We start from the raw sequence: 22791 nt of genomic DNA, 5'->3' as shown, positions 1-22791 counted from the left end.
GACTATTACAGACTCATAACGGTACTTGTTGTCCAGTAACTTGAGCACATGCATGATTTGACAGATCTTGGCACCTGAAAGGCAGCTGACTATTACCTTCTTCTTGTCCAGCCTGGTGAGGGGGACATCTATGTGTCTCACTATTGTCACCTATGACCAGGACATTTGGACTTGAGGTGTTAAGCTTTATGGGCTTATTTGCTGAGACACTGGTGTGTGTGTGTTGTTATATGTAGTGGATTCTATTCATGGTGCTATATGTGTAAGTGGTTTTGTGCTGGGGACGTCCCTGGTCCTTTGGTAGGCTCTTAGTGAGTGCCTCCTTGTATGTGGGTGTATGTGTCATGAACTTTTCTTGTGTGAGAGAAGAGGTGTGTGTGTTGACAACCTGTTTGATATCCTATTTGTTGTTACGTGAGAGGACTGATTCTAGTTTCATGGTATAGTTACATAGGTTCATAGGTAGGTACTAGGCTATCAGCCCAAGGGCCTACGTAAGCCTAGCCAGCAAGGTTCCTTAGCTTATGCCACCCAAGAAAGTTAATTTCCTGTGCCACTGTCCAGCAGAGACACAGAAGTGATCCCCGGGGTGTATTTTCTATTTCCCATCTACTCATCAAGATTTTCTTGAAGAGTGCTAATGAAGAACTTTGCTTGACATAGATGGGTAGCTTGTTCCAGAGTATAGGAAGTCTCTGGGACAGGAATCTATCCCTCTAGCGTGTTCTGTTTATTGTGGTGACAAGGTTTAGGTCCCTAGAGCGTGTAGCTCGGAGGGATTGGGATTTCTTTAGGTGTAGCATGTCCAACAGCTCTGGGTTTGACATAGCTTTATATGTTAGGCAGAGATCACCTCGGAGTAGGTGATATGCTATGGAGTAAAGCTGGAGTTTTTTGAGGCAGTCACTGTAGGGCATTTGTTTGTGAGGTACTTCTGTGGCCTTTCCAGCTGCTGCAGATGTCTTGTGAGGTACATTCCAAAAGGGGGGTTGTACTCTATAATGGGTCTAATGAGTGACGAGTAGAGGGAAACAATGACCTCTTTTTTCCTGGATGAGAACCCTTTTATGATGAGGTGTGCCACGTAGAAGGACTTCCTGACTACTGTGGCGATGTGAGTATCAAAGGAGAGACTACTGTCCACCTGGGTCCCAAGGTCTCTTATCACGCATTCGGTGTTAAGTAGATTGCTGCCTATGTGGCAGTTCATGGGTACAGAGTTTTTACCAAAGGGGATGACACTGCACTTTTTGGCATTGAGCTTGAGGCCATGGTTCTGACACCAGACATCTGTCTCAGTGAGGCCCTTCTGTAGGATGTCCACATCATTTGGGGACTTGACTATGGCTCCTAATTTGCAGTCATCTGTGAACTTCGTTAGCCAGATGCCTTCTGTGTTAGCCTGTACTTCAGAAAAGAAGATACCAAACAGGAGAGGTCCCAGGATGAAACCCTGTGGTACTCCACTTGTCACTGCTTTGAGGTCAGATTTGGAGTCTGCAACTTTTACAGTGTGGGTTCTGTCAGTGAGCCAGTTGGCAACCCATCTTGTGACTTAGGGATTTATACTTAGTTTAGTGAGTTTAGCTATAATTCCAGAATGGGGGATGGTGTCGAAAGCCTTGGCGAGGTCAAGATAGGCTGTGTGAACCACCTTACATCTCTCACGTACTGTATTTGTTTGCTTTAGGAGTAAGTGGTTGTCAGTATACATGAGGCAATTACTACATTGCCTTAGGATGTCCATGTTAATTAGGCTGGCCAGTGAAATGTTGGGAAACTGACTGTCCACTGTAGCAGGTTAAAACCATATATACTATTAGGGAGTGGACAAGTTAGATTAGCTTTTGCTTTAGGATTAACAAGGGAACTTGTATTGAGGATTAGGGATGAAAAAGTGTGGCAAATCTGTTCAGTGCTCAGCCGAGTTGCCTGCACTGCAGCAGTGCTCAGCTGAGTTGCCTGCACTGCAGCAGTGCTCAGCTGAGTTGCCTGCACTACAGCAGTGCTCAGCTGAGTTGCCTGCACTGCAGGCAGTGTGAACCTGAGTTGTCCACAGAGCAACATGGAAGCTGGGGAGGGTTCTACTGACAGACACCTATGGAAAAATTATATTTCTAGCCATTTGCATCTATACAGGTCACCGCTAACCCCTGTTTTGAGGTGCTCAGTGACATGCAAATGCAAGGCTTAAATATAAGTGGAATTAAACAGTTTTAAGACAGACTACAAATGGGAAAACCCCACAATGAGCCTTTCTACAGAAATCCCCAACTCAGATGGGTCCTGAGCTATACACTTCTGCCAGAAGGGTGCATGGAGGCCCTCTTAATGTAAGATGGCTGGCTTTAGTGCTCAAGTGATACCAACCAGTCTAGATTCAACAAGTCTGAATTTAACCTATGCAATATAAGGCAGTAGTACTAAAAAATTCAAAGTGGAGAATAAAACCAGACACAACAGCAAAAAAAATAAATAAATAAATAAATAATACGACGGCGATCCAATTAAATACAGTTCTCAAAGTGCAATGAATGATTAAAATATACAGATTGTAGTATTATCAAACATTTAATGTCAGTTTTAATATCATGGGTAAAAAATACATCTCTATACATGCCAAGAAACTTTAAGAAGTGTAAAATATTTCTGCATAATGAATAAGAAAGCATACACTAATCTTATATATGTAACTACTAGAGGCTATATTTACATTTACTTTAAAAAGTCAGCTGTCCATGAAAAGGTTAAGAAAGGACTGCCATGATTTATTTATTGGATGTTCCCATTTCCGAACTTAGAACACTTAGTTTTTCTTGTTTTTTATATCCCCCACCAATCTGCATGCCCCCTCCCCGCTGACCATCAGCTCTCCAAAGGTACCATTTTTTTCCTTAAGCATTTTTGGTAATATCTCCTAGGGTTGAGCCCACACCAATGGTATGTTGGGTAGGAAAAGTAGAGCAGAGCTGCCTAGTGCTTTCCATGTGCTCGGCCTGCACACCAAGGGACATTTTTGGCATGTCCTAAAATGATGTGCATTACTTCATACAATATCAGCTATCTGTAGCCCCCCCTCAGATTCCATAGTTTGTACTGCACTCTGGTAATCAATTGCTGGCACATCCCTATCACTGGGAATGCATCTTCATCACAGACAGAAACCTGTCTGTCCATCCTGGAAGGTGTGAGCTGGCAACAGTAATCTTTCCCTTCCGGCCATCCCAAATCCTGCAGTGCCTGAGCCGGTAGTCAGTCTTGGGTCATCTGGGTCATACGTAGGGCTCCATCAGCACTAATCTTCCATGCTCTTATCTCTTGACCTTAATGATAATTTAGCAGTCATACAATTAGCAACATCATGCCTACACGGGAAACAAAAATAAGTATCACACTTAGCAAACAGAATAATTTACTGTAAGGATAATAACGCATGCCTTTGTGCTTCTAAGAACTAAGTGGTAATGCCTAGCAATGTTTTTATATTAGAGATACTTCTTTCTAGGGATTGCCACAGCAGATCACCTGTCCGCTCATGATCGGCAGTGGAGTTTTATGGTGTTAAGTTGCCAGCCCGGCGCCCGACATTCCACAGAAGGCACACACACACACACACACACACACACACACACACACACACACACACACACACACACACACACACACACACACACACACACCTAGGGCCAATTCAGAGTGTCCAATCTACCTATAGCATGTCTTTGGGATGTGGGAGGAAACCGGAGCATCCGGAGTAAACCCACGCGACCACAGGGAGGGCATGCAGACTCTGCACAGAAGGCATCCCAGCCGAGGATCGAACCAGTGAACCTCTTGCTATGAGGCAGCAACGCTAACTGCTGCACCACTGTGGCCGCCCATAAAAATACTAGTTATTTATGCAATATTTTATTTCTTCTCTTTAAAGTTTGTTTGTCAGTATTTGTGGCATCCATTGCAATACATTTTAATGTCTCTAGATTGCAAATATACACTCCAAGTGTCTGTATCTGTTAACTATTTAAAAATGCATTCCAATTTTTTATTTTTTATACAAAATTTAATAAGCATTTCACTGTATTTTATAACTTCCTTATGAACCTTCATAGTAAAGAAGAATAATTCATTTAAATTTTTCAAAAGAAAACTATTTGATTTTTTTCCCCATGGTATTTTTTTGTTTTATTTTGAACAATTCTTTCTTCTTTAAAACAGTAAACTCCATTTCTTCCATTTTGCTAGCTGTAAAGATATATTTTGAATGAATTAAACTGTTTAATGCCTCGATATCTATCTTGAAACTGGATATAATGATCTCAGATGAAGTCCCATAAGTATAACTAATCGTAACACCCGTATAAACAATTTGATAAGTTTCATATATACTATATGGAAATTAAATAAGATGGGTATAAATGGGAATATTGTTATAGGTGCAACTTCAGATACAGGCTCTAGAGTTTTAGACAGCTTTTAGAGTTTAACAATGTGGCTTCCTTATGCAACTCCAATGGAACTGCCACTAATTCGCAGTGAATTGGAATCAGTCAATTGTGATCCAAAGTGGAGATTATAAAAATACCAGAGCCACTTTTTTAAGGGGACGAGCTTCTTGTAGTCCCCAAAGATGGGGGCATTGCTTGTATGTATACCAGCTCTGAGATAACACTTTCTTGAGGAAAAGAGAACTCCCCAGGACAGCACAGTGTTGAAATTTCTTGCACAAGCCCTGACATCTGACATTAGTGATCAACATTTAAAGTGCTGCTCACTAGTGTAGTGACATTAAGCCTGCTATACCACTGTTTCATACCCTTACACTGAAGATTACCATACTTTTTATGTTAATAGAAGTCATATGTTCATTGCACTGCAGAAGTCACTGGCCTGTTTGTACCACTCCATTTTTCTCCAAGGCCACTACTAAGTTTGCAAGGAGCAATGGAATATATGTCAGACTGGGGGTGAGGGATAAACACCTCTCAAGCATGCACTTACTTTTTCTTATTTATGCCAAACCTCACTTGCACATTTGGTTATGGGCAGACAGCCTTATAAAATGTCACATGGCATTTGACAATTACTAAACTGTTCGTCTGAATCTACAGAGACACTGTAAAATAAAGAACAGTCAATCAGGGAACTAGATTTACTTTTGGGAAAGTCATCTAATTTGCATGTTTTCTCTGAAGTCACTTTTTTTGTCAGAATAGTGTTTTCATTTTTGCTAGATCATACTGCAGATGCTCACGTTTTCCTTTCCATGTATGACAGAAGCTATTTTTTGGTATTTGTGGCATCTTCTGTCACACTATTTAGGCTAAAATAGTTAAATTGTACAAGCAAACATGTTTCTGTGTTCACAAGGGAAAACAAGACATTGCATGAAGTAATGCACATCATTTTAGGACATGCCAGAAATGTCTCTAATATAAACTATCTGTACATGGGGAAACGTGAGCATCTGCAGTATGAACTAGTAAAAATTAAAACACTATTCTGACAAAAAATTTGACTTCAGAGAAAACATGCAAATTAGATGACTTTCCCAAAAGTAAATCTAGAACTCAGAAGTCAAGCAAGTTTTGAAAATGAATCTGTCATAATGTTGCAGAAATGATGCCTCTAAAACAAATGGGAGCATTGTTAGCATCAGTCCTCCTCCTGTTTTTTCTGACAGCTCTTACTTCAATTCAAAACCCTTGCTTTTTATTTCCTGCACCTACCAAGATTTATTTGTCTGTATAAATAGATGATATCATGACCCCTTGCTATCTGCATTCATATTCATGAAATATAGCACTCAATTTACTATAATAGCTATGTGAAGTACATTTATTCCTGATATATATATATATATATATATATATATATATATATATATATATATATATATATATATAGATATATATATCTTTAAACATTTCATTTGGACTATTGCATACGGTTACTCAATTCTAATCCTTGTCTATGATTTAAATAGCAGTCCGCAGCCTGGTGTGCTTTCTTATCCTGCTAGTGAATACTGAAATTTTATATCAGTTTTTTAGGCATCTGTACTCTTAGTTGTCAAAAATACTTAGTAATACTGTTGTTTTTTTTCTGATTTAACCAATATGTATAATCTTTTTGTACTGCAATTTTTTTGTCCTGGTCCATGAATAAAAAAGGTCTACTTAATAAATATATATAAAACAGTCTGAGAGTTATATACATAGTAAATCAATATGGTTTTGGCATACCTTTATCTCTTCCAGAAAGTGGTCCATGTGGCAAAATTCAGACTTTTCAGGTACCTGTGGCCAAGTGTCATACCTACATATGGGACAGTGATAACTTTGGTAAGTATATCTAAAGATGTCAAAGGCACAGTTCTGTACTGTCTGTTTTGTGTAGATTTCCTACATATGTCCACTTATCAGTATAGTTTCCTACTCAAACATTGAGCAACCAAACAGCAGCATGCTACATTTAAGTAGAAGAAACTCAATGCTTCGCTCAGGAAGTAGCAACGTCTGGCTAAGGGTGTGCGGCTAACAAGTTACATTTGACAATGTAGGGGGTGAACAGTTATGTTAACCTGCCACAAAACAGTCTTCAGTTTCTGCTCTCCTGCCTTTTTTTTTGCTTTTTACTTCCTCTGCCAGTAGTGTTGCCAGATCCTGTTTGCTTCTGATGTTTTCACTTCTTCATTGTTTATTTTTTGTGTTCATCTGTTTTAACTTTTGTAGATACTGTATGATTTCCTCTCCTAATTTATTTCTTCTTCTTTTGGGAGGCTATTACATGCATCATTCAGTTTTAGCCATGTAAATAGAACTTAAGCAATAATTAATGCCCAACAAGGTGTGTGTTACTGTGTAAATAGCACACGCCCAGCTGTGTTCTGATGTCCAACATGACACACAACTTTTTCTTCTAAGGCCCAATGCATGCTTTTCTTTTTTTTTTTTAATGTTTCTTTTAATTTTACACTTGCTAAACAGTAAAAGCGGTGCTTAGGGAGTGTAAAGTAATGGCTCGATCTCACTTTCACACGCACATACTGTACACTCGCACACATAGACATAAACGTGTGTGCGCACACACACACACACACACACACACACACACACACACACATACACACACACACACACACACACACACAAGCATTCTATTTTTTATTTATTTTACACTCACTAAAAAGCAAAACCACTGCTTAGTGAGTGAAAAATAATGGTAGACATTAGTTTTCTTTTAGTCCAAGATCTACAGCAACTTAATATGCTGCTGTGAAGTGGTGGGCTAATTTTTCAGTGGGCATTACCTGTATATTAACAACCTGCTAGAGAACATTCATTCTCCAATCAGAGTGGCAATGCATAAGTCGCACATACTCTAATTAACTTTAATGCTTTCAGCAGCAGTTAAATGTTATAATCTTTAAATGTGCCAGCATATTTCAAGTAAAGTGGGCTGTCTTTATGTTCCTTATTTAGCTCTGTGAGACATTTACATGCCTCTGTCCTGTAATATACTCTATCTTACTCCCTAGACAGTATGGATTTAGGCAATGCAACCTTTCCTCAAAGGGCTTCTGATTCAGAGGGTCTATATTATTTCTTTGACAGCTTAGGTTGTCGAATGCTTAATGATTGACACCTAAGTGTTGAAGTTTCAAAATCGAGAACGGCCATATAAGAACATTCTTTCCTCAGGAAAGAATTCACTAGGCCGTCCGGAAATAAAATGAACTTTTCAACCTAAATATAGTGGGGGTCTTTGCCCTCCCCACACCCCCAACGTGGGGGGCTGTGCCCCCACAGCCCCCCTAACAAAATATACCAACTGTGGGATCACTCTACATTGGGGAAAGGAAAAATCCCCGATAATGGCCAAGCAAATTCTTTTCAGAGGAAAGAATTTGCTTATATGTCTGTTTGTGATTTTAAAACTTCAATTAGGTGTTGATCATTGAACATTCGACAACTTAAGCTGTCGAAGAAATAATATAGACCCGATTCAGACACAGTCCTTTTCTGTTAATGAGGCTGCAAGAGAAGATGATGTAACTTGGGGTTATAAGAACAGTTAACTGTTATTTCACTGGCTAAACTGCCTCTGTCATGGAATGCTGATGATTTATTTGTAGTTGTTTTTCTGTTTGATATAATCATAAAAATGTTTGTGCTGCGGAAAATCAGCTGTGAAAAATCAAGTGGCAACTTAATATCTTTCCAGTGCTTAAATATAGTTTACGAAACACCACAACTTTGCATCAAAATTTGCAATAATTATTTGGGAGAATGTCATTTTCATGAATTAATAATGTCTTATAGCTACATTCACTGTCTGGATAACGCCAAGGTTAGGTGTACTAATTAAAGAAGTAGATCCTTTCTGTGCAGTAAAATTACTTTTGGCTTAATGCATTGAGCCAAACACTTTCTGAAAATGTTTCTTTTAGAAAGATATAGACCTACAATATTGTATACCCTCCAAATTTTGCTTATGCCATTTTACAGATGGAGCCCAAAGAATTTTGACTGTATCATTGTCTGTAACAAGTGGTTATACTTTATATGTATAATTCATACTTTGACTTACTGGTTTCTTTGTTTGTTATACTGTTGCTATATTACCTAATAAATGTCATGTTTTTCTGTTTGCCTGATGCTGTAGATATAACATATTTACACAAAAGTAAATACCACAACAGATGCATTCACTTCAGGCATAGCCCACAAGTTCTTACTTTTTAAATGCCATTTTCTAAAATAATGTTATTATCGTATTTCCACTAATCATGGGAAATGTTTAGGAAAAGAAATGATACTTTGTGATATAACATTTCATTTAATACAATTTACTGAAATGAATTATACACACCCACTGAACTCACGGTATGCAGACTAACAGATGTTTTACAACATAACTATGGCTTCTGCTCTGTACATTTTATTATGCTTTCGTTTCTAATCTTATAATGGTCATTCTGCTCAAACATTATATTCTGTAGGGCTATAATGAAATCAGGAAAAAAAGTACGAAACATTCTGAATGACATGATAAAATAAACAAATGGGCTTCTGTATTATACAGAATAAAACATAGTCTTAATTGTACTAAATATGTTTATTCTACCAGTAAGTAAATACCTGCTAACCAATAGCCGTCCTCTAATGATTGTTGTTCCCATTCCTTTCCTTGATAGTGACAGGATGGTCACTGCTGTAGGTGAGAGGCAAATGGAGGGAGACAACATACAGACAGGCATGAAGCTTGTTGGTACCATGGTTGCCCACTTTCTACCAATCCTCCCTTCAGCCATTTACACACAAAGTATTGCACCATCTGCTCACCATCTATCATCCTGAATGAAAGTCTGTGTGCTCACAAGGGAGAGGCAATATCAACACTGACTCTTCCTCTGCAGCCTTAAAGTGTACTAAGTGGTTTCCCCTTCAATTACATGGTCACTCCCATCACATCTTCAGATGTTCTTCATGTTTCACTGTTGCAGTCATCACATTTGGGTTATCTGCTTGCAGTAGCCCTCAGTCAGCCTGATTATCGAAGTATTAGGTCCTGCGTCGGTTGCTGTCTCATCTTCTATGACGTCAGGTAGTTAGGGGTATAAAGCATGCAGCCGACGCCATTACATCAGTCTTTCTTGCCTTGCGGTGCCCGAAGCAAAAGCAGTTCGCAATTGTCAGTCGACTGATGCCTAAAAGTTTCATTTTCGAGTTTCAGAACTGTAGTCTTCAACTAAAGCTAAGTACCCTCTTGGGGAAACTTTTTCTTGCTCTAAACCGATGTCAGTAAAAGTCAGTAATTGTATTTCTTGTGGAAAGCAAATACCTCATAAAGATTTTCATTCATACTGTATTCCTTGTCAAGGCCCTGACCACGACATACCTCGCTGTCGGTTTTGTGCCTTATAAACCACCAACTATTCGTCGCCAGTACATTTTCGCTTTTAAATATTTTGGTACTCGATTCAATTATCCATATATGTCTTCGGTAAGCCACCCGACTACTGGCATTCTGAAAAAATGCAAAGATAAAGACAGAGATAGGCCACTTAGGTCCAAAGCTGCCGACAACGCTTCTCCTAAGCTAGTTGCCAATTTGCCAGTACTCAGTGAGGCACTTTCGCAGCCCATGATACCTGCTACTTCAGATTTGCTGACCTCTACTGAGACCTATTCGGAGACCGGTATGCCGTGAGATGCTTCAACTGTGGAACCTGCGGATGTCTCTACGTTGGATGAGTCCGGAGTCGCTGTGCAGGCACTGACTTCTGAGGGTGTATTCAGGCCTACTGACTTCCATATTAAACCAACGCCATCTTCTTCTTCTAGGCCTAAAACTAGAACCATGCCTAGGAAACCGATGCCCAGACCGCATGGTCAGAGCTCTATGCCTAAACAACAAATTATAAGAATGGCTGAAGACCTTATTACTTTAATCAGGGGAAGCCAAACTTCCCCTCTAAGTGACCTAGGACTGAATTTGCTTATGATTCTTCTGACCAGGATTCTGAAATTTCTGTCACCTCTGATGACCAGGATTTACCCTTATCTACCTATGAGGATTCTGATGTAGAGGACTCTATTCCCTCTGCTTCTCCCCCAGAGGATATTTCTTTTGGTGAAACCTTGCATACTCTTAGGGAGCATTTTCACTGGGAAAGCCAGGATTACTCTGATTCTAAAAAGAGGCTTAGAGATTTCTTACTCCTGCCCCAACACAGTCCTTTAGCTATCCCTCCTGTGCTGGACATTGTTGACAATGCCTTTTTGGAATCTAGCTTGGCCCCTGACTCTTTACCTCCTGCTCCCAGAAAACCTGATGGATATTACAGGGTTCCTGATTCTCACAAGTTCCTTTTTAAAAATCCTACTGCGGATCCTGAGACCATTTCACAGGGACCCAAGGGCATTAAAGCTACTACTGCCAAAAATCCTACCCCCTCTGATAGAGATTCCAGGGCCCTGGATAGATGGGTAAGAATGTATACACCTCTGCAACTTTGGCCATCAGGGCCTTAAATTGCTAGTTTCATATAAAGTGTCAGCAGCATATTACTGGATTGCATAAACAGAAAATGATGTTGATTCCTGATTATGCTGAAAATAAGGATTTACAGGATTTAATGCATTCTGCTGAACAGGCTGGAAAGCATACTTTGCAATGTGGTTTTGATTCACTAGAGGCATCTTGCAGGCAAGGGAGCCCGCAGGATTTTTTGCAGGGGGGGTGCAAACGCAGAGCCCCGCCCATGGAGCCCCACCCCCTCCACTCACGGAGCACCAACCCTCCACCCGTGGAGCCCCACCCCCTCCACCCACGGAGCCCCACCCCCACACAGCCATTACAGGGTCCCATTACTTGGCTATTTCTCTCCAGTTGCCATAAACACTGTTCAAAATTCTCAGTGTGCATACTGTCTTATGCTTTACTTCTACAATGATTACAGGTATCTAGATTTAATTAGGAATCCATGATAAATTTTTTTACATACCCCATGTACATTGCAACTAACTCAAGGGAACTTTCAGCTGGCAGCCCTTTTGAATTCTGATCAAGAAGGCTTGGCTGTTCAGTTCTCTATACTGGAATAATTTCTCATTCATTGCTCATAATCATTTTATTTACTTGGGTACTAACAGAGTTTTACTTTTTACCTACCATAAAGACAAGATATTTGTTTTACCTCAAAATACTTCCCCTTATTTTATTTATTTATTTGTAAGTGACTTAGAAACAACTACTGGGGAATAGTGTTCATTAGCTCAGTATTTTTCATGTAGGACACTAAACCGAGTCTCATGAGCCTGTTCAGATTATACAGATTTAAACAGATTAGTTTATAACACTAGTGTTCTTTGGCATCCAAGATTAGCTCTCAGTAACACAAGATGCTGTTGAAATAAAAGCTGGCATTCTGTGCTCTGAATGCACGACACATTATAGCTGTATTTAACTTAAACTGTGTGCATTCACTAAATTATGTATATCTTTTAATTAATGCTTAATCGAGCATTTCTTCATAATCCCAACATTGACATTGTTGCAAATCATCACTTCATCTTTTTATAGATAATTCCAATAGCCCTAATATATGCACATTAATTTTTTTTTCAAGATTAGTTTTACTGAGTGGGCAAGGGAAATTCTGGGGGTTTTCTGATTTTGTGTGGTTAACCCTTAAGTTATATGAAACTGGGTCTGCATTATCACTGATGTGAACAACTTCAATATATGCTTAACTAAAAGCTTTAGACCTTTTTTCTTGACACAGCCATTACAGTATCCTTCCTGTTACTGTGATAAGCAAGAGTAGCCATACATATGATTATGCACGGTTATTATATACAGATTGTATTAATTATAATATAAAATAATTTAATTATATCCCTTCTATAATACAGCACCACTTGTTAGACTGTGTTTTAAATTTATAGTTTTGAATGTTTTTCCAGCAAACAAATGAAACAAAACATATGAGCCAATAATGACAAACTGCCCAATTCAAAACATTTCAACCATAAAAGGCCACTTAAACTTTTGTCATTACAATCCATCAATGTCAGTCAGTATGCACAATCTCTGCAGAAGTAAAAGTCATCTAAATAATTCCACATTATAGAGATCTGAAACTAATTAAGAGGTTGTTGCTAGAAAACAACTTTATACTTCAGCATTTCATCAACAAATTCAGTGCCTGCTGCCCTTGAAGAATACATTGCCTATGTTACATTAAAAATGGTAACCTGGTATATTTGTAATACAGAATGGGTGGTAAGCTGAAAAACAAGTTCAGAGTTATTAGGCATTTCATCCAAAGGAAGACATAGCCAGGACTGCAGCACTCCACCCCCTGAAAATACAAATCTACATGTTGTGGGAGTAGAACCTATAGCCCTCTGCATCAAGATGCAAGTATGCTACCTACTGTACTACTAACACTGCTTTAAAATTGTATACCACAATAATGATACCATTTGCTAAACAAAACAGTTGCATATTTTAAGCAGACTTAGCATGAGCAGCAGTAAACTTCTCTTCCCTTGAAGCTCACAATTCCTTGAAAATACACTTGAAAATAAATTCCACCTGCTAACTCTAAATAGGGCATTTCACTTTCTCTCACACACCTCAACCTCTGCAAGAAATCTGGACAAAGCCCAACATAAATAGGGACAGATTATAAATATTGCTCTCATGAACTTAAAACATTGCTAGAATAACAGGATTTATGTTAATATGCATTTTATATGATGGGCAGAAGGAAGGTTGGTATATTGTGTGTGCAAGACACCAGATGGAAGGGGAGTAAGGCTAGGTGTATCGGAGGTGGGTTCAAATTGTTTTATCATAACGTGGATGGGAGGAGAAATGGTGTAGGAGTTATCCTGAAGGAAAAGTATGCTAAGAGTGTTTTGGAGTTGAAAAGAGTGTCAGATAGAGTGATGTTTATAAAGCTGGAAATTGATGGTGTAATGATGAATGTTGTTAGTGCATATGCTCCTCAAGTTGGGTATGCGATGGATGAGAAAGAAAAAATTTGGAGTGAGTTGGATGAAGTGGTGATGACTTTACCCAAGGGTGAGAGAATGGTGATTGGAGCAGATTTCAATGGTCATGTTGGTGAAGGGAACAGAGGAATGGATGACAACGGTAGGTATGGTGTTAAACAAAGGAATGCAGAAGGTCAGATGGTAGTGGATTTTGCGAAAAGGATGGACATAGCTGTGGTGAATATGTATTTTAACAAGAGGGAGGAGCATAGGGTGACATACAAGAGTGGAGGAAGATGCACACAGGTGGATTATATCTTATGTAGGAGGGCCAGTTTGAAGGAGATTGGGGACTGTAAAGTGGTGCCCGGGGAAAGTGTAGTTAGGCAGCATAGGATGGTGGTTTGTAGGATGACGTTGGTGATCAAGAAGAGGAGGAGGAGTGTGAGGGCAGCACCAAGGATCGAATGGTGGAAATTGAAAAAGGGTAATTGTGAGGTGGAGTTCAGGGATGAGTTAAGACAGGCACTGGGTGGCAGTGAAGAGTTACCAAATAGCTGGGTAACTACAGCAGAGCTAGTAAGGAAGGTGGCTAGAAAGGTGCTTGGTATGACATCTGGACAGAGGAAGGACGATAAGGAGACATGGTGGTGGAATGAGGAAGTACAGGAGAGTATACAGAGAAAGAGGTTTGCAAAGAAGAAGTGGGATTGTCAGACAGATGAAGAAAGTAGACAGGAGTATAAGGAGATGAGGTGCATGGCAAAGAGAGAAGTGGCGAAGGCTAAGGATAAGGTGTATGAAGAGTTGTATGAAAGGTTGGACACTAAGGAGGGAGAAAAGGACCTTTACCGACTGGCTAGACAGAGGGACCGAGCTAGGAAAGATGTGCAGCAGGTAAAGGTGATAAAGGATAATGAGGGAAACATACTCACAAGCGAGGAGAGTGTGTTGAGGAGATGGAATGAGTACTTTGAGGGGTTGATGAATGAAGAGAATGAGAGGGAGAGAAGGTTGGATGATGTGGGGATAGTGAATCATGAAGTACAATGGATTAGCAAGGAGGAAGTAAGGATAGCTATGTAGAGGATGAAGAATGGAAAGGCTTTTGGTCCAGATGACATACCTGTGGATGCATGGAGGTGTTTAGGTGAAATGGCAGTGGAGTTTTTAACTAGATTGTTTAATGAAATCTTGTAAAGTGGGAGGATGCCTGAGGAATGGAGAAAGTGTTTTGGTACCGATTTTTAAGAATAAGGGTGATCTGCAGATCTGTAGTAACTACAGTGGGATTAAATTGATCAGTCAAAGCATGAAGTTATGGGAAAGAGTAGTGGAAGCTAAGTTAAGAAGGGACATAATGATTAGTGATCAGCAGTATGGTTTCATGCCGGGAAACACTACAGATGCAATGTTTGCTCTGAGAGTGTTGATGGAGAAGTACAGAGAAGGTCAGAAGGAGTTGCATTGTGTTTTTGTAGACTTAGAGAAAGCATATGACAGGGTGCCTAGATAGGAGTTGTGGTATTGTATGAGGAAGTCAGGAGTGTCAGAGAAGTATGTAAGAGTGGTACAGGATATGTACGAGGGTAGTGTGACAGCGGTGAGAGTGACAGATGCGTTTAAGGTGGAGGTGGGGTTACATCAAGGATCAGCTCTGAGCCCTTTCTTATTTGCAATGGTGATGGACAGGTTGACAGATGAGATCAGACAGGAGTCCCCGTGGACTATGATGTTTGCAGATAACATTGTGACCTGTAGTGAGAGTAGAGAACAGGTGGAGGAGACCCTGGAGAGTTAGAGATATGCTCTAGAGAGAAGAGGAATGAAGGTCAGCAGGACTAAGACATGTGTGTGAATGAGAGGGAGGATAGAGGAATGGTGAGAATGCAAGGAGTAGAGGTGACGAAGGTGGATGAGTTTAAATACTTCGGATCAATAGTTCAGAGTAACGGTGAGTGTGGAAGAGAGGTGAAGAAGAGAGTACAGGCAGGATGGAGTGGGTGGAGAAGAGTGTCAGGAGTGATTTGTGACAGACGAGTACCAGTAAGAGTGAAAGGGAAGGTCTACAAGAGGGTAGTGAGACCAGCTATGTTATATGGGTTGGAGACAGTGGCACTGACAAAAAGGCAGGAGTTAAAGATGTTAAGATTTGCACTGGGTGTGATGAGGGTGGACAGGATTAGGAATAAGTATATTAGATGGTCAGCCCAGGTTGGAAGGTTTGGAGACAAAGCCAGAGAGGCAAGATTACGTTGGTTTGGACATGTACTGAGGGGGGATGCTGAGTATATTGGGAAAAAGATGCCAAGGATGAAGCTACCAGGTAACAGGAAAAGAGGAAGGCCTAAGATAAGGTTTATGGATGTGGTGAGAGAGGACATGCAGGTGGTTGGTGTGACAGAGCAAGATGCAGAGGACAGGAAGAAATGGAAACAGATGATCTGCTGTGGTGACCGAAAGAAGATGATGATGATGTTTGTATGCATTTTTCTATAGGATATGACATCTAAAACTCAAATGTCTGTCATTATTTAGCAACTTCAATCCTTTTTAGGAAGAATATGGGGCAAAAAATCTGGACATTCTGCAAAAACCTGGACAGCTGAGGGGTATGCTACCTCCTTCTTATACAGACAATATTTGTTTTTTATCCAAAAAAGACCTGGTTCATAGGGAAGACATGATCAAAGTAAAAAATGAACAGCAAGCAAGAAACAAGCTCAAGATAAATTGCTTAAAGGATTCCTGCACAAGTTATGGACCACACATGATAGATTGGCATTCTGTTTAGTTTACAGGTAAGCCTGCAAAGATGACTGCAAGTCTCCAACAAATGTAATGAGCTTCTGAAAATATTGTAATCCTGTCCTGTTATTACAAATACTGTCATATGCATTTCAATACCTAAGGCTTGTACATTATCTAGTTATGTAAATATTCTCTGCATGGCAACAACAAAAAGGCTTTCAGTGTTGGTAATTATTTAACAGTATGCTTATTAAGGCTTACTTGCATCTTACAATCTCCGACAAGCTTACCTGATGGTCATTAAATCATTGCTACTTAAAACAGAGCAACAGGGCACTGTGACAGCATGTATTTCCTGAATAATAAGAAGCATAAATCAACAGTATAAAAATATGACAGAAAACCAGAACATTCTGCAAAATCAAGGATAGATGAAAAGCCACGGTCGTACTTGTGATCTACCTTGGATGGGGGAATACTCTGCACACTTACACTGCATAACTGCTCCTTGCCTTCCTTGGACACATTCAGAGCCACTACAATGGGGTGTGGGGTGCAACAAGTATGTCACAATTTGAAATGTCTCTGGCTGACAGTGATGGCTCTGACACTCATACCTTTCAACTTCAGAACAAGAAATCTGGAAAAAGCCATACATAGAACTAGAATTGGGACACAGGCCTAAAAATAAGGACAATTTTTAAATATTGCTCTTATTAACTTAGATAATAGAACAGTAGTAGGTATTGCATTAGTATGAATTTTCTGAAAGGTATGAAATCTGAAACTCAAATGTCTGCCATTATTTTCTAACTTCAGTCTTTAATGACTTGCCACTAATTTGCCAGAAAACCACAATTTTATGAAAAACAGACCAAAAATGTGATGCAAAAATATAAAGTTGCCACACAATACAGCTGGGAACCTGTCAAAAAAGGGACACTTTTTAATATTAACACTGTTAACTCGATCAGCTAACAAAATAAAGAGTATCTACATGCATTTCTGAAATAAAAGTAATAACTCTGATCATTACAGTTATATATAATTGTAAACCCTCCACATTTTCTTCCAAGATTGCAATTTTGCGGAGGGATTATTAGGGGAGAGCAACATTTTGAGCCAAAATTGGGGACAATTGAGATGTTTGGATATTCCGAATTCTACAAAGCGATTTGCACATACCTCTCAACCTCTTAATGCAGGAAATCTGGACAAGGCCAAATATATTGGGGGAACATAGAAACACTACTGAAAATTGCTCTTAGTTAAACTTAAGACAGTTGATAGAATAACAGGTCTTGCATTAGCTTGCATTTTTCTGAAGGTTATGACGTCTGAAACTCAATGTCTGTCATTAAGTGACTTCATTCCTAAATGATTTGCTAGAAAACCACAAATTTTATGAGAAAAAAAAAACAAAAATAAGAAGCAAATATCTTTTCATTCTGCATAAATATGGACAACTGAGAGGTATAGTTCAATCGGGGCTGTCTGAGTTTGCTACCCCCCCTCACAAAATCATGGTCGAATGAAGCCTCCCCCCTGCAGCCATTCCAATGTCCCATTCCTTGGTTATTTTGCCCCATTTGCCATAAACACTGTAATGTGCATACTGCTTTACTTCTGCGATGATTTAGATTTCATTTGAAAGTTTTATTTTGCATTTTACAGCACAAAACCTAATAGGTACCTGTTAAACAAAGCAATGCAGTCTCACAATGAAAATAGACTTAGCATTAAAACTTCTCTGCCCTTGAAACTCACATGCATTGAAACAGCATTGAAACCCACATTCAAAGAAAATACATTTTGCCAGTGGCAGATTAACTCTGGGCTGTTTTCAAAATCATAGGCCCCTTGAACATGAAACATGCACATGCTCTTTGATACACCTTCCTGACTGTATTACATTATATTCCTTGTACAATACAGTACAGTTGTTAGAGGGCATTTTAAATTTATTGTTTTGAACATTTTTCCAGTAAACAATGAAACAAAATGCACACACCAATGACAAAACTGCCCAATTCAGAACATTTCCATCATAAAAAGTCTACTCAACCTTCTATAGTCCACCAGTATCAGTAAATATGCACAATCTCTGAAGTAGTAAAATCCACATTAAAGAAATCTGTAACTAATAAAGAGATTGCTGCTAGCAAACAACTTTATATGTCATTGTTTCATCTACAATAAAGTGCCTGTTGCCCTTGAAGAATAAATTGCTTATGTTGCATGCATTAAAAAATGATAAGCTAGTAATACCGCAATAGGGAATTGATGGCAAACTAATAACAGGTTCATAGTTACTAGGTATTTTTGCCAAAAAGGACTGCAGCATCCACCCCCTTTACAACACAGTACAGTATCAGCAATGCATCTACCTACTGTGGGAGTAGAACCCACAGCCTTTAGCATCAAGAGCAAGTACACTACCTGTTGTGCTATTAACAATGCAAGCAGACTAAGCATAATCAGCACTAAACTTTTGTTCCCCTGCAGCTCTCAGTTTCTTGTAAAATCTACTCGGCACTCAGCTGTATCTCTGAACTTTGCAGCACAAGAAATATGGAAAAAAGCCAAACTTTATTGGGGGGGGGGGGCAAAAGGCCAAAAACCAGGGACACATTTTAAACATTGCTTGTATAATGTTGGAAAGTTGCTAGAATAAAATGCTGCGTTACCACCATACATTTCACTGCCACATCTTGAACCCAGGGGACCCTATGCAAAACAGTCAGAGCAACATACCACTATGCCAAATCAGCTGTTTTGTGAAAGAGGAAGATGGAAACTTAAATGGCTACCATTTAGTGAATTCAGTTCTCACCATAGCACAGCTGTCAAACTCTTAGCACAAAACACCTGAACAAAGCCAATAATGGGTGAATCTAGCCCCCCCAAACATTCAGTGAATTCTGTTCTCACCATAGCTCTCAACCTCTTATCAAAAAACACCCGGACAAAGCCAGTAATGGGGGAATATCACCCCCAAACATATTCATTTCTTACCATAGCTCTCAACCTTAGCACAAAACCTGGATGAAGCCAATAATGGGGGAATACAGTCCCAAAAATAGGGACAAATTTCAAATATTCATCTTATACACTTAGAAAATTGCTAGAATAAAAGCTTTTGTGTTACCATGCACTTTCTGAAGAATATGAAGTCTGATATTCAAATGCATGTCATTTTTAACATTTGTTAACCAGGAAAGTCTGTTGGAACAAAAGCTAATTTTTAGCAGAGGCCCAGGGAGAAACACTCCAGACAGACATGTCTTTGTAAGATGGGAGGAAACAAAAACAGGGAGGGCATACAGACTCCACACATAAGATATAAGGTACCCCAGCCAAGAATCAAACCAGAGAACATGTAGCTGTCAGGCAAAAATGCTACCGCTGCATCCATGCACTACTGGCTTTGCAAGGACATAAAAATACAAAAAACACAGATTTTATGAGGAACAGAACAAGTATGAGGGAAAAATCTGCAACATTTTTACAGATGGTGGTGTGTAGGGAATTCAGACTCTTGCAACCTGGGCCCAAGGTACAGGGTTCAAGCCTTATTCTCTACCCACCACCATGTAGCACCTGGGGCATTACACACACACACACACACACACACACACACACACACACACACACACACACACACACACACACACGTTATCTTCAGTGAAGTCCACAACAACAATAAGGTTAATGTTGGGGTATCATGAGTTAATGTTACAATGTGCATAAAACCTTTAGCTGCCATTCACCAGAATCAAGAAAGTGCTCTAACCTTGGTCTGCACAAAGTACTATGAATTTTTGATAAATAAGCAGCATACTGTGGTATTTTGTATTTTTGGTATTATTAACTTTAATTATCATCAGTTATTGTAATTAAAAAAAATAATGCTGAAATCTACCCCCCAGCCACTGCTGCCTACATGCACAGTATTTTAGATAACAAACAAATAAATAACAAATACAATTCCATTCTGAAAATATACCGGTAGCTGCACATGGTACAACTATTATTTCTGGTAAGGAGGATTATGACAGGGATGTTTCTTACTAAACACATAAGCACTGATCACAATATACATTTATAAAATAACATTAATGAAATAAGTCGCAGCAGTACAGAAGCAATAGCAAAGCAACAGGTGGCACTTTGGGAATATGAGCTTATATGCAATCAGAATGCACACACACACACACACACACACACACACACACACACACACACACACACACACACACACACACACACACACACACACACACACGCACACACGCACACACACACCTGTTATCTTCAATGAAGTCCACAGGTAAAGTAAACCCTTCAGTTCCCGCTTGCACAGGTAAAGTAAACCCATCTGAAACTGTCCGTTTCAGTTCCCGCTCGCAAGCTGTGCACCGCACGATGATGTCAGCATCTGCGCGTGGACTTGAAGGGCGTTCTTAAAGAAGAACGCCCAAATAACTTTTTAAAATTAAAAGATTAACTAGTCAGCAGATTGCAGGGGGGTGCAAGTGCACTCCCTTGCACCTGCCTGTGGGCACCCTTGCTTGCAGGGCTGCTGTCACCGGTTCTGTACTTAGAAGGCATGCTTGGCTTAACGAGCAATCTTTGCCAGATCATGTTAAAACTAAATTGCTGGATGCTCCCTTAAATCAAGACCGCCTGTCTGGCGACAAAGCAGAAGAAGTTCTTAAAAAGTTGGAGGAAAAAGCTAAATCTATGCAAACTGTTAAAGATTTCTTATAAGTGCAGCCTCCTAGATTTAGTAGGCATTGGCCCTCAAAAATTTGGTCCTTTCCTGTCTCTTCCAGGCCTTCTCAGTTCAAACCCAGAACCAGCAGAACACCCAGGCTTCAGTCCCAGGGTACACACAGGACTAAGCAGTGGGGGGCTCCCACTTCCAAATCAGGGAGTAGTAAGACTCCCCTCTATGGTAAGCTGTCTCAATGACAACTTTAGTACTTCTAAGCACTTCTCAACTGACTGCTCCTTTAGGGGGAAAGATTGCTCTGCAGGCAAAAAACTGGGAACTCATTACCCAGGACAAATGGGTTTTAAACATAGTTTCCCAAGGATACAGATTTCACTTCCACATGTTACCAATCCTATCCTGGACCTGTCTATCCTAAACACCTTTTTGGTGATTCCAAATTCAAGATGCTAACTCTTCACCAGTTGCTTCCAATGATAGGCAAAGATGCCTGGTTGGCAACACTGGATTCAAAGGAAGCCTACCTGCACATCCCAATCAGGGAATCTTGCAGAAAATACCTACGCTTCAAAGCAGGCTGCATGAAATTATCAGTTCTCTGCACTGCCCTTTGTCTTATCTGCTGTGCCCAGGGTATTCACAATGTGCCTAGCTCCAGCCATTGCATTTTGCAGGCAAAGAAATATTCAAATATACCCATACCTGGACGATTGTCTAATTCAGGCAGAAAGCCAGGACATACTTCTGAATCATCTGGAATTTGTACAAAAGGTGTTAACTTGTCTGGGGTACACCATAAATGAAAAGAAATCACAACTGGTCAACAAATTACATTCCTGAGAGCAAGCTTGAACACAACTTCCCAGATGGCTTTCCTCACACCAGAGAAACAAATTAATTTGACAACTTACTTCAAACTAGTGGCCACAAAAACCCTGCTATCTGCAAGGCAAATACTGCAAGCCTTGGGGTTCATGGCCTCCTGCATTCTACTAATTCCATATGCAAGACTGCATATGAAGAAACTGCAATGGTATCTAAAAAGCCTATGGTGTCAACATTCTCAGAATCTAGAAGCAATGATTCCTATCATACCTTGCCTACGGTTAGAATTCCTTTGGTGGGCAGAGGCCTGCCACCAAAACAAGGGGCTACCATTCACTCTACCCCCTGCTGCCCAATTCCTAACAACAAATGCATCAGACTATGTATGGGGGGGCTCACTTGGCAGGGAAGTGCATTCAGGGCAAATGGAACCCAAGTCAAATGCACCTGCATATCAATCAAAAAGAAATGTTAGCTGTACAGCATGCTCTGACAGCCTTCAAGGACCACATTCTTCCAGGACAATTAATAGTAAAGACAGACAACACCACTGTTATGTGGTACATAAACAAGTAGGGGGATACCCATTCTTACCCCCTCTGCAGACTAGCCATGGCTCTGTGGAACACAGCCTTGAGCTATCAAGTTCATCTACAGGCTCAATTCCTGCCAGGAAAACTAAATACACTGGCAAATGGACTAAGCAGAAATCTCATGGACCCACACAAGTGGAAACTGGAACCAAAGATTTTCAACATGTTGATCAACAAATGGGGGATCCCAGATATAGACCTGTTTGCCTCCCCCCAGAACTACCAATTGGACAAATTCTGCACAAGGACCCCCCACAAACAGGTTTGGAAAGTGGATGCCCTGTCCTTCAGGTGGAAAATTCTATCAGTTTATACCTTTCCTCCTCTGCCTCTCCTCTCCAAAGTACTACTAAAGATTAAACAGGACAAACCAAGGATA

General features: G+C 39.9%; 1 protein-coding gene across 1 annotated transcript in view; it reads left to right on the top strand.

Annotated features, from left to right (window-relative positions):
- Window positions 1-22791, top strand: part of PIK3R5 (phosphoinositide-3-kinase regulatory subunit 5) — an 823030-nt gene that overhangs the window by 638543 nt on the left and 161696 nt on the right. The window contains exon 10 of the mRNA XM_044085025.1: window positions 6258-6341. Coding sequence (XP_043940960.1) covers window positions 6258-6341 — 84 coding nt within the window. The remainder of the gene's footprint in view (window positions 1-6257; window positions 6342-22791) is intronic.

The sequence above is a fragment of the Protopterus annectens genome, chromosome 10.part0 (assembly GCF_019279795.1).
Source record: "Protopterus annectens isolate FY-2018-M chromosome 10.part0, PAN1.0, whole genome shotgun sequence".
Classification (NCBI taxonomy): domain Eukaryota; kingdom Metazoa; phylum Chordata; order Ceratodontiformes; family Protopteridae; genus Protopterus; species Protopterus annectens.
Note: the sequence above shows the minus strand (reverse complement) of the source record. Positions and strands in the feature narration are given on the sequence as shown.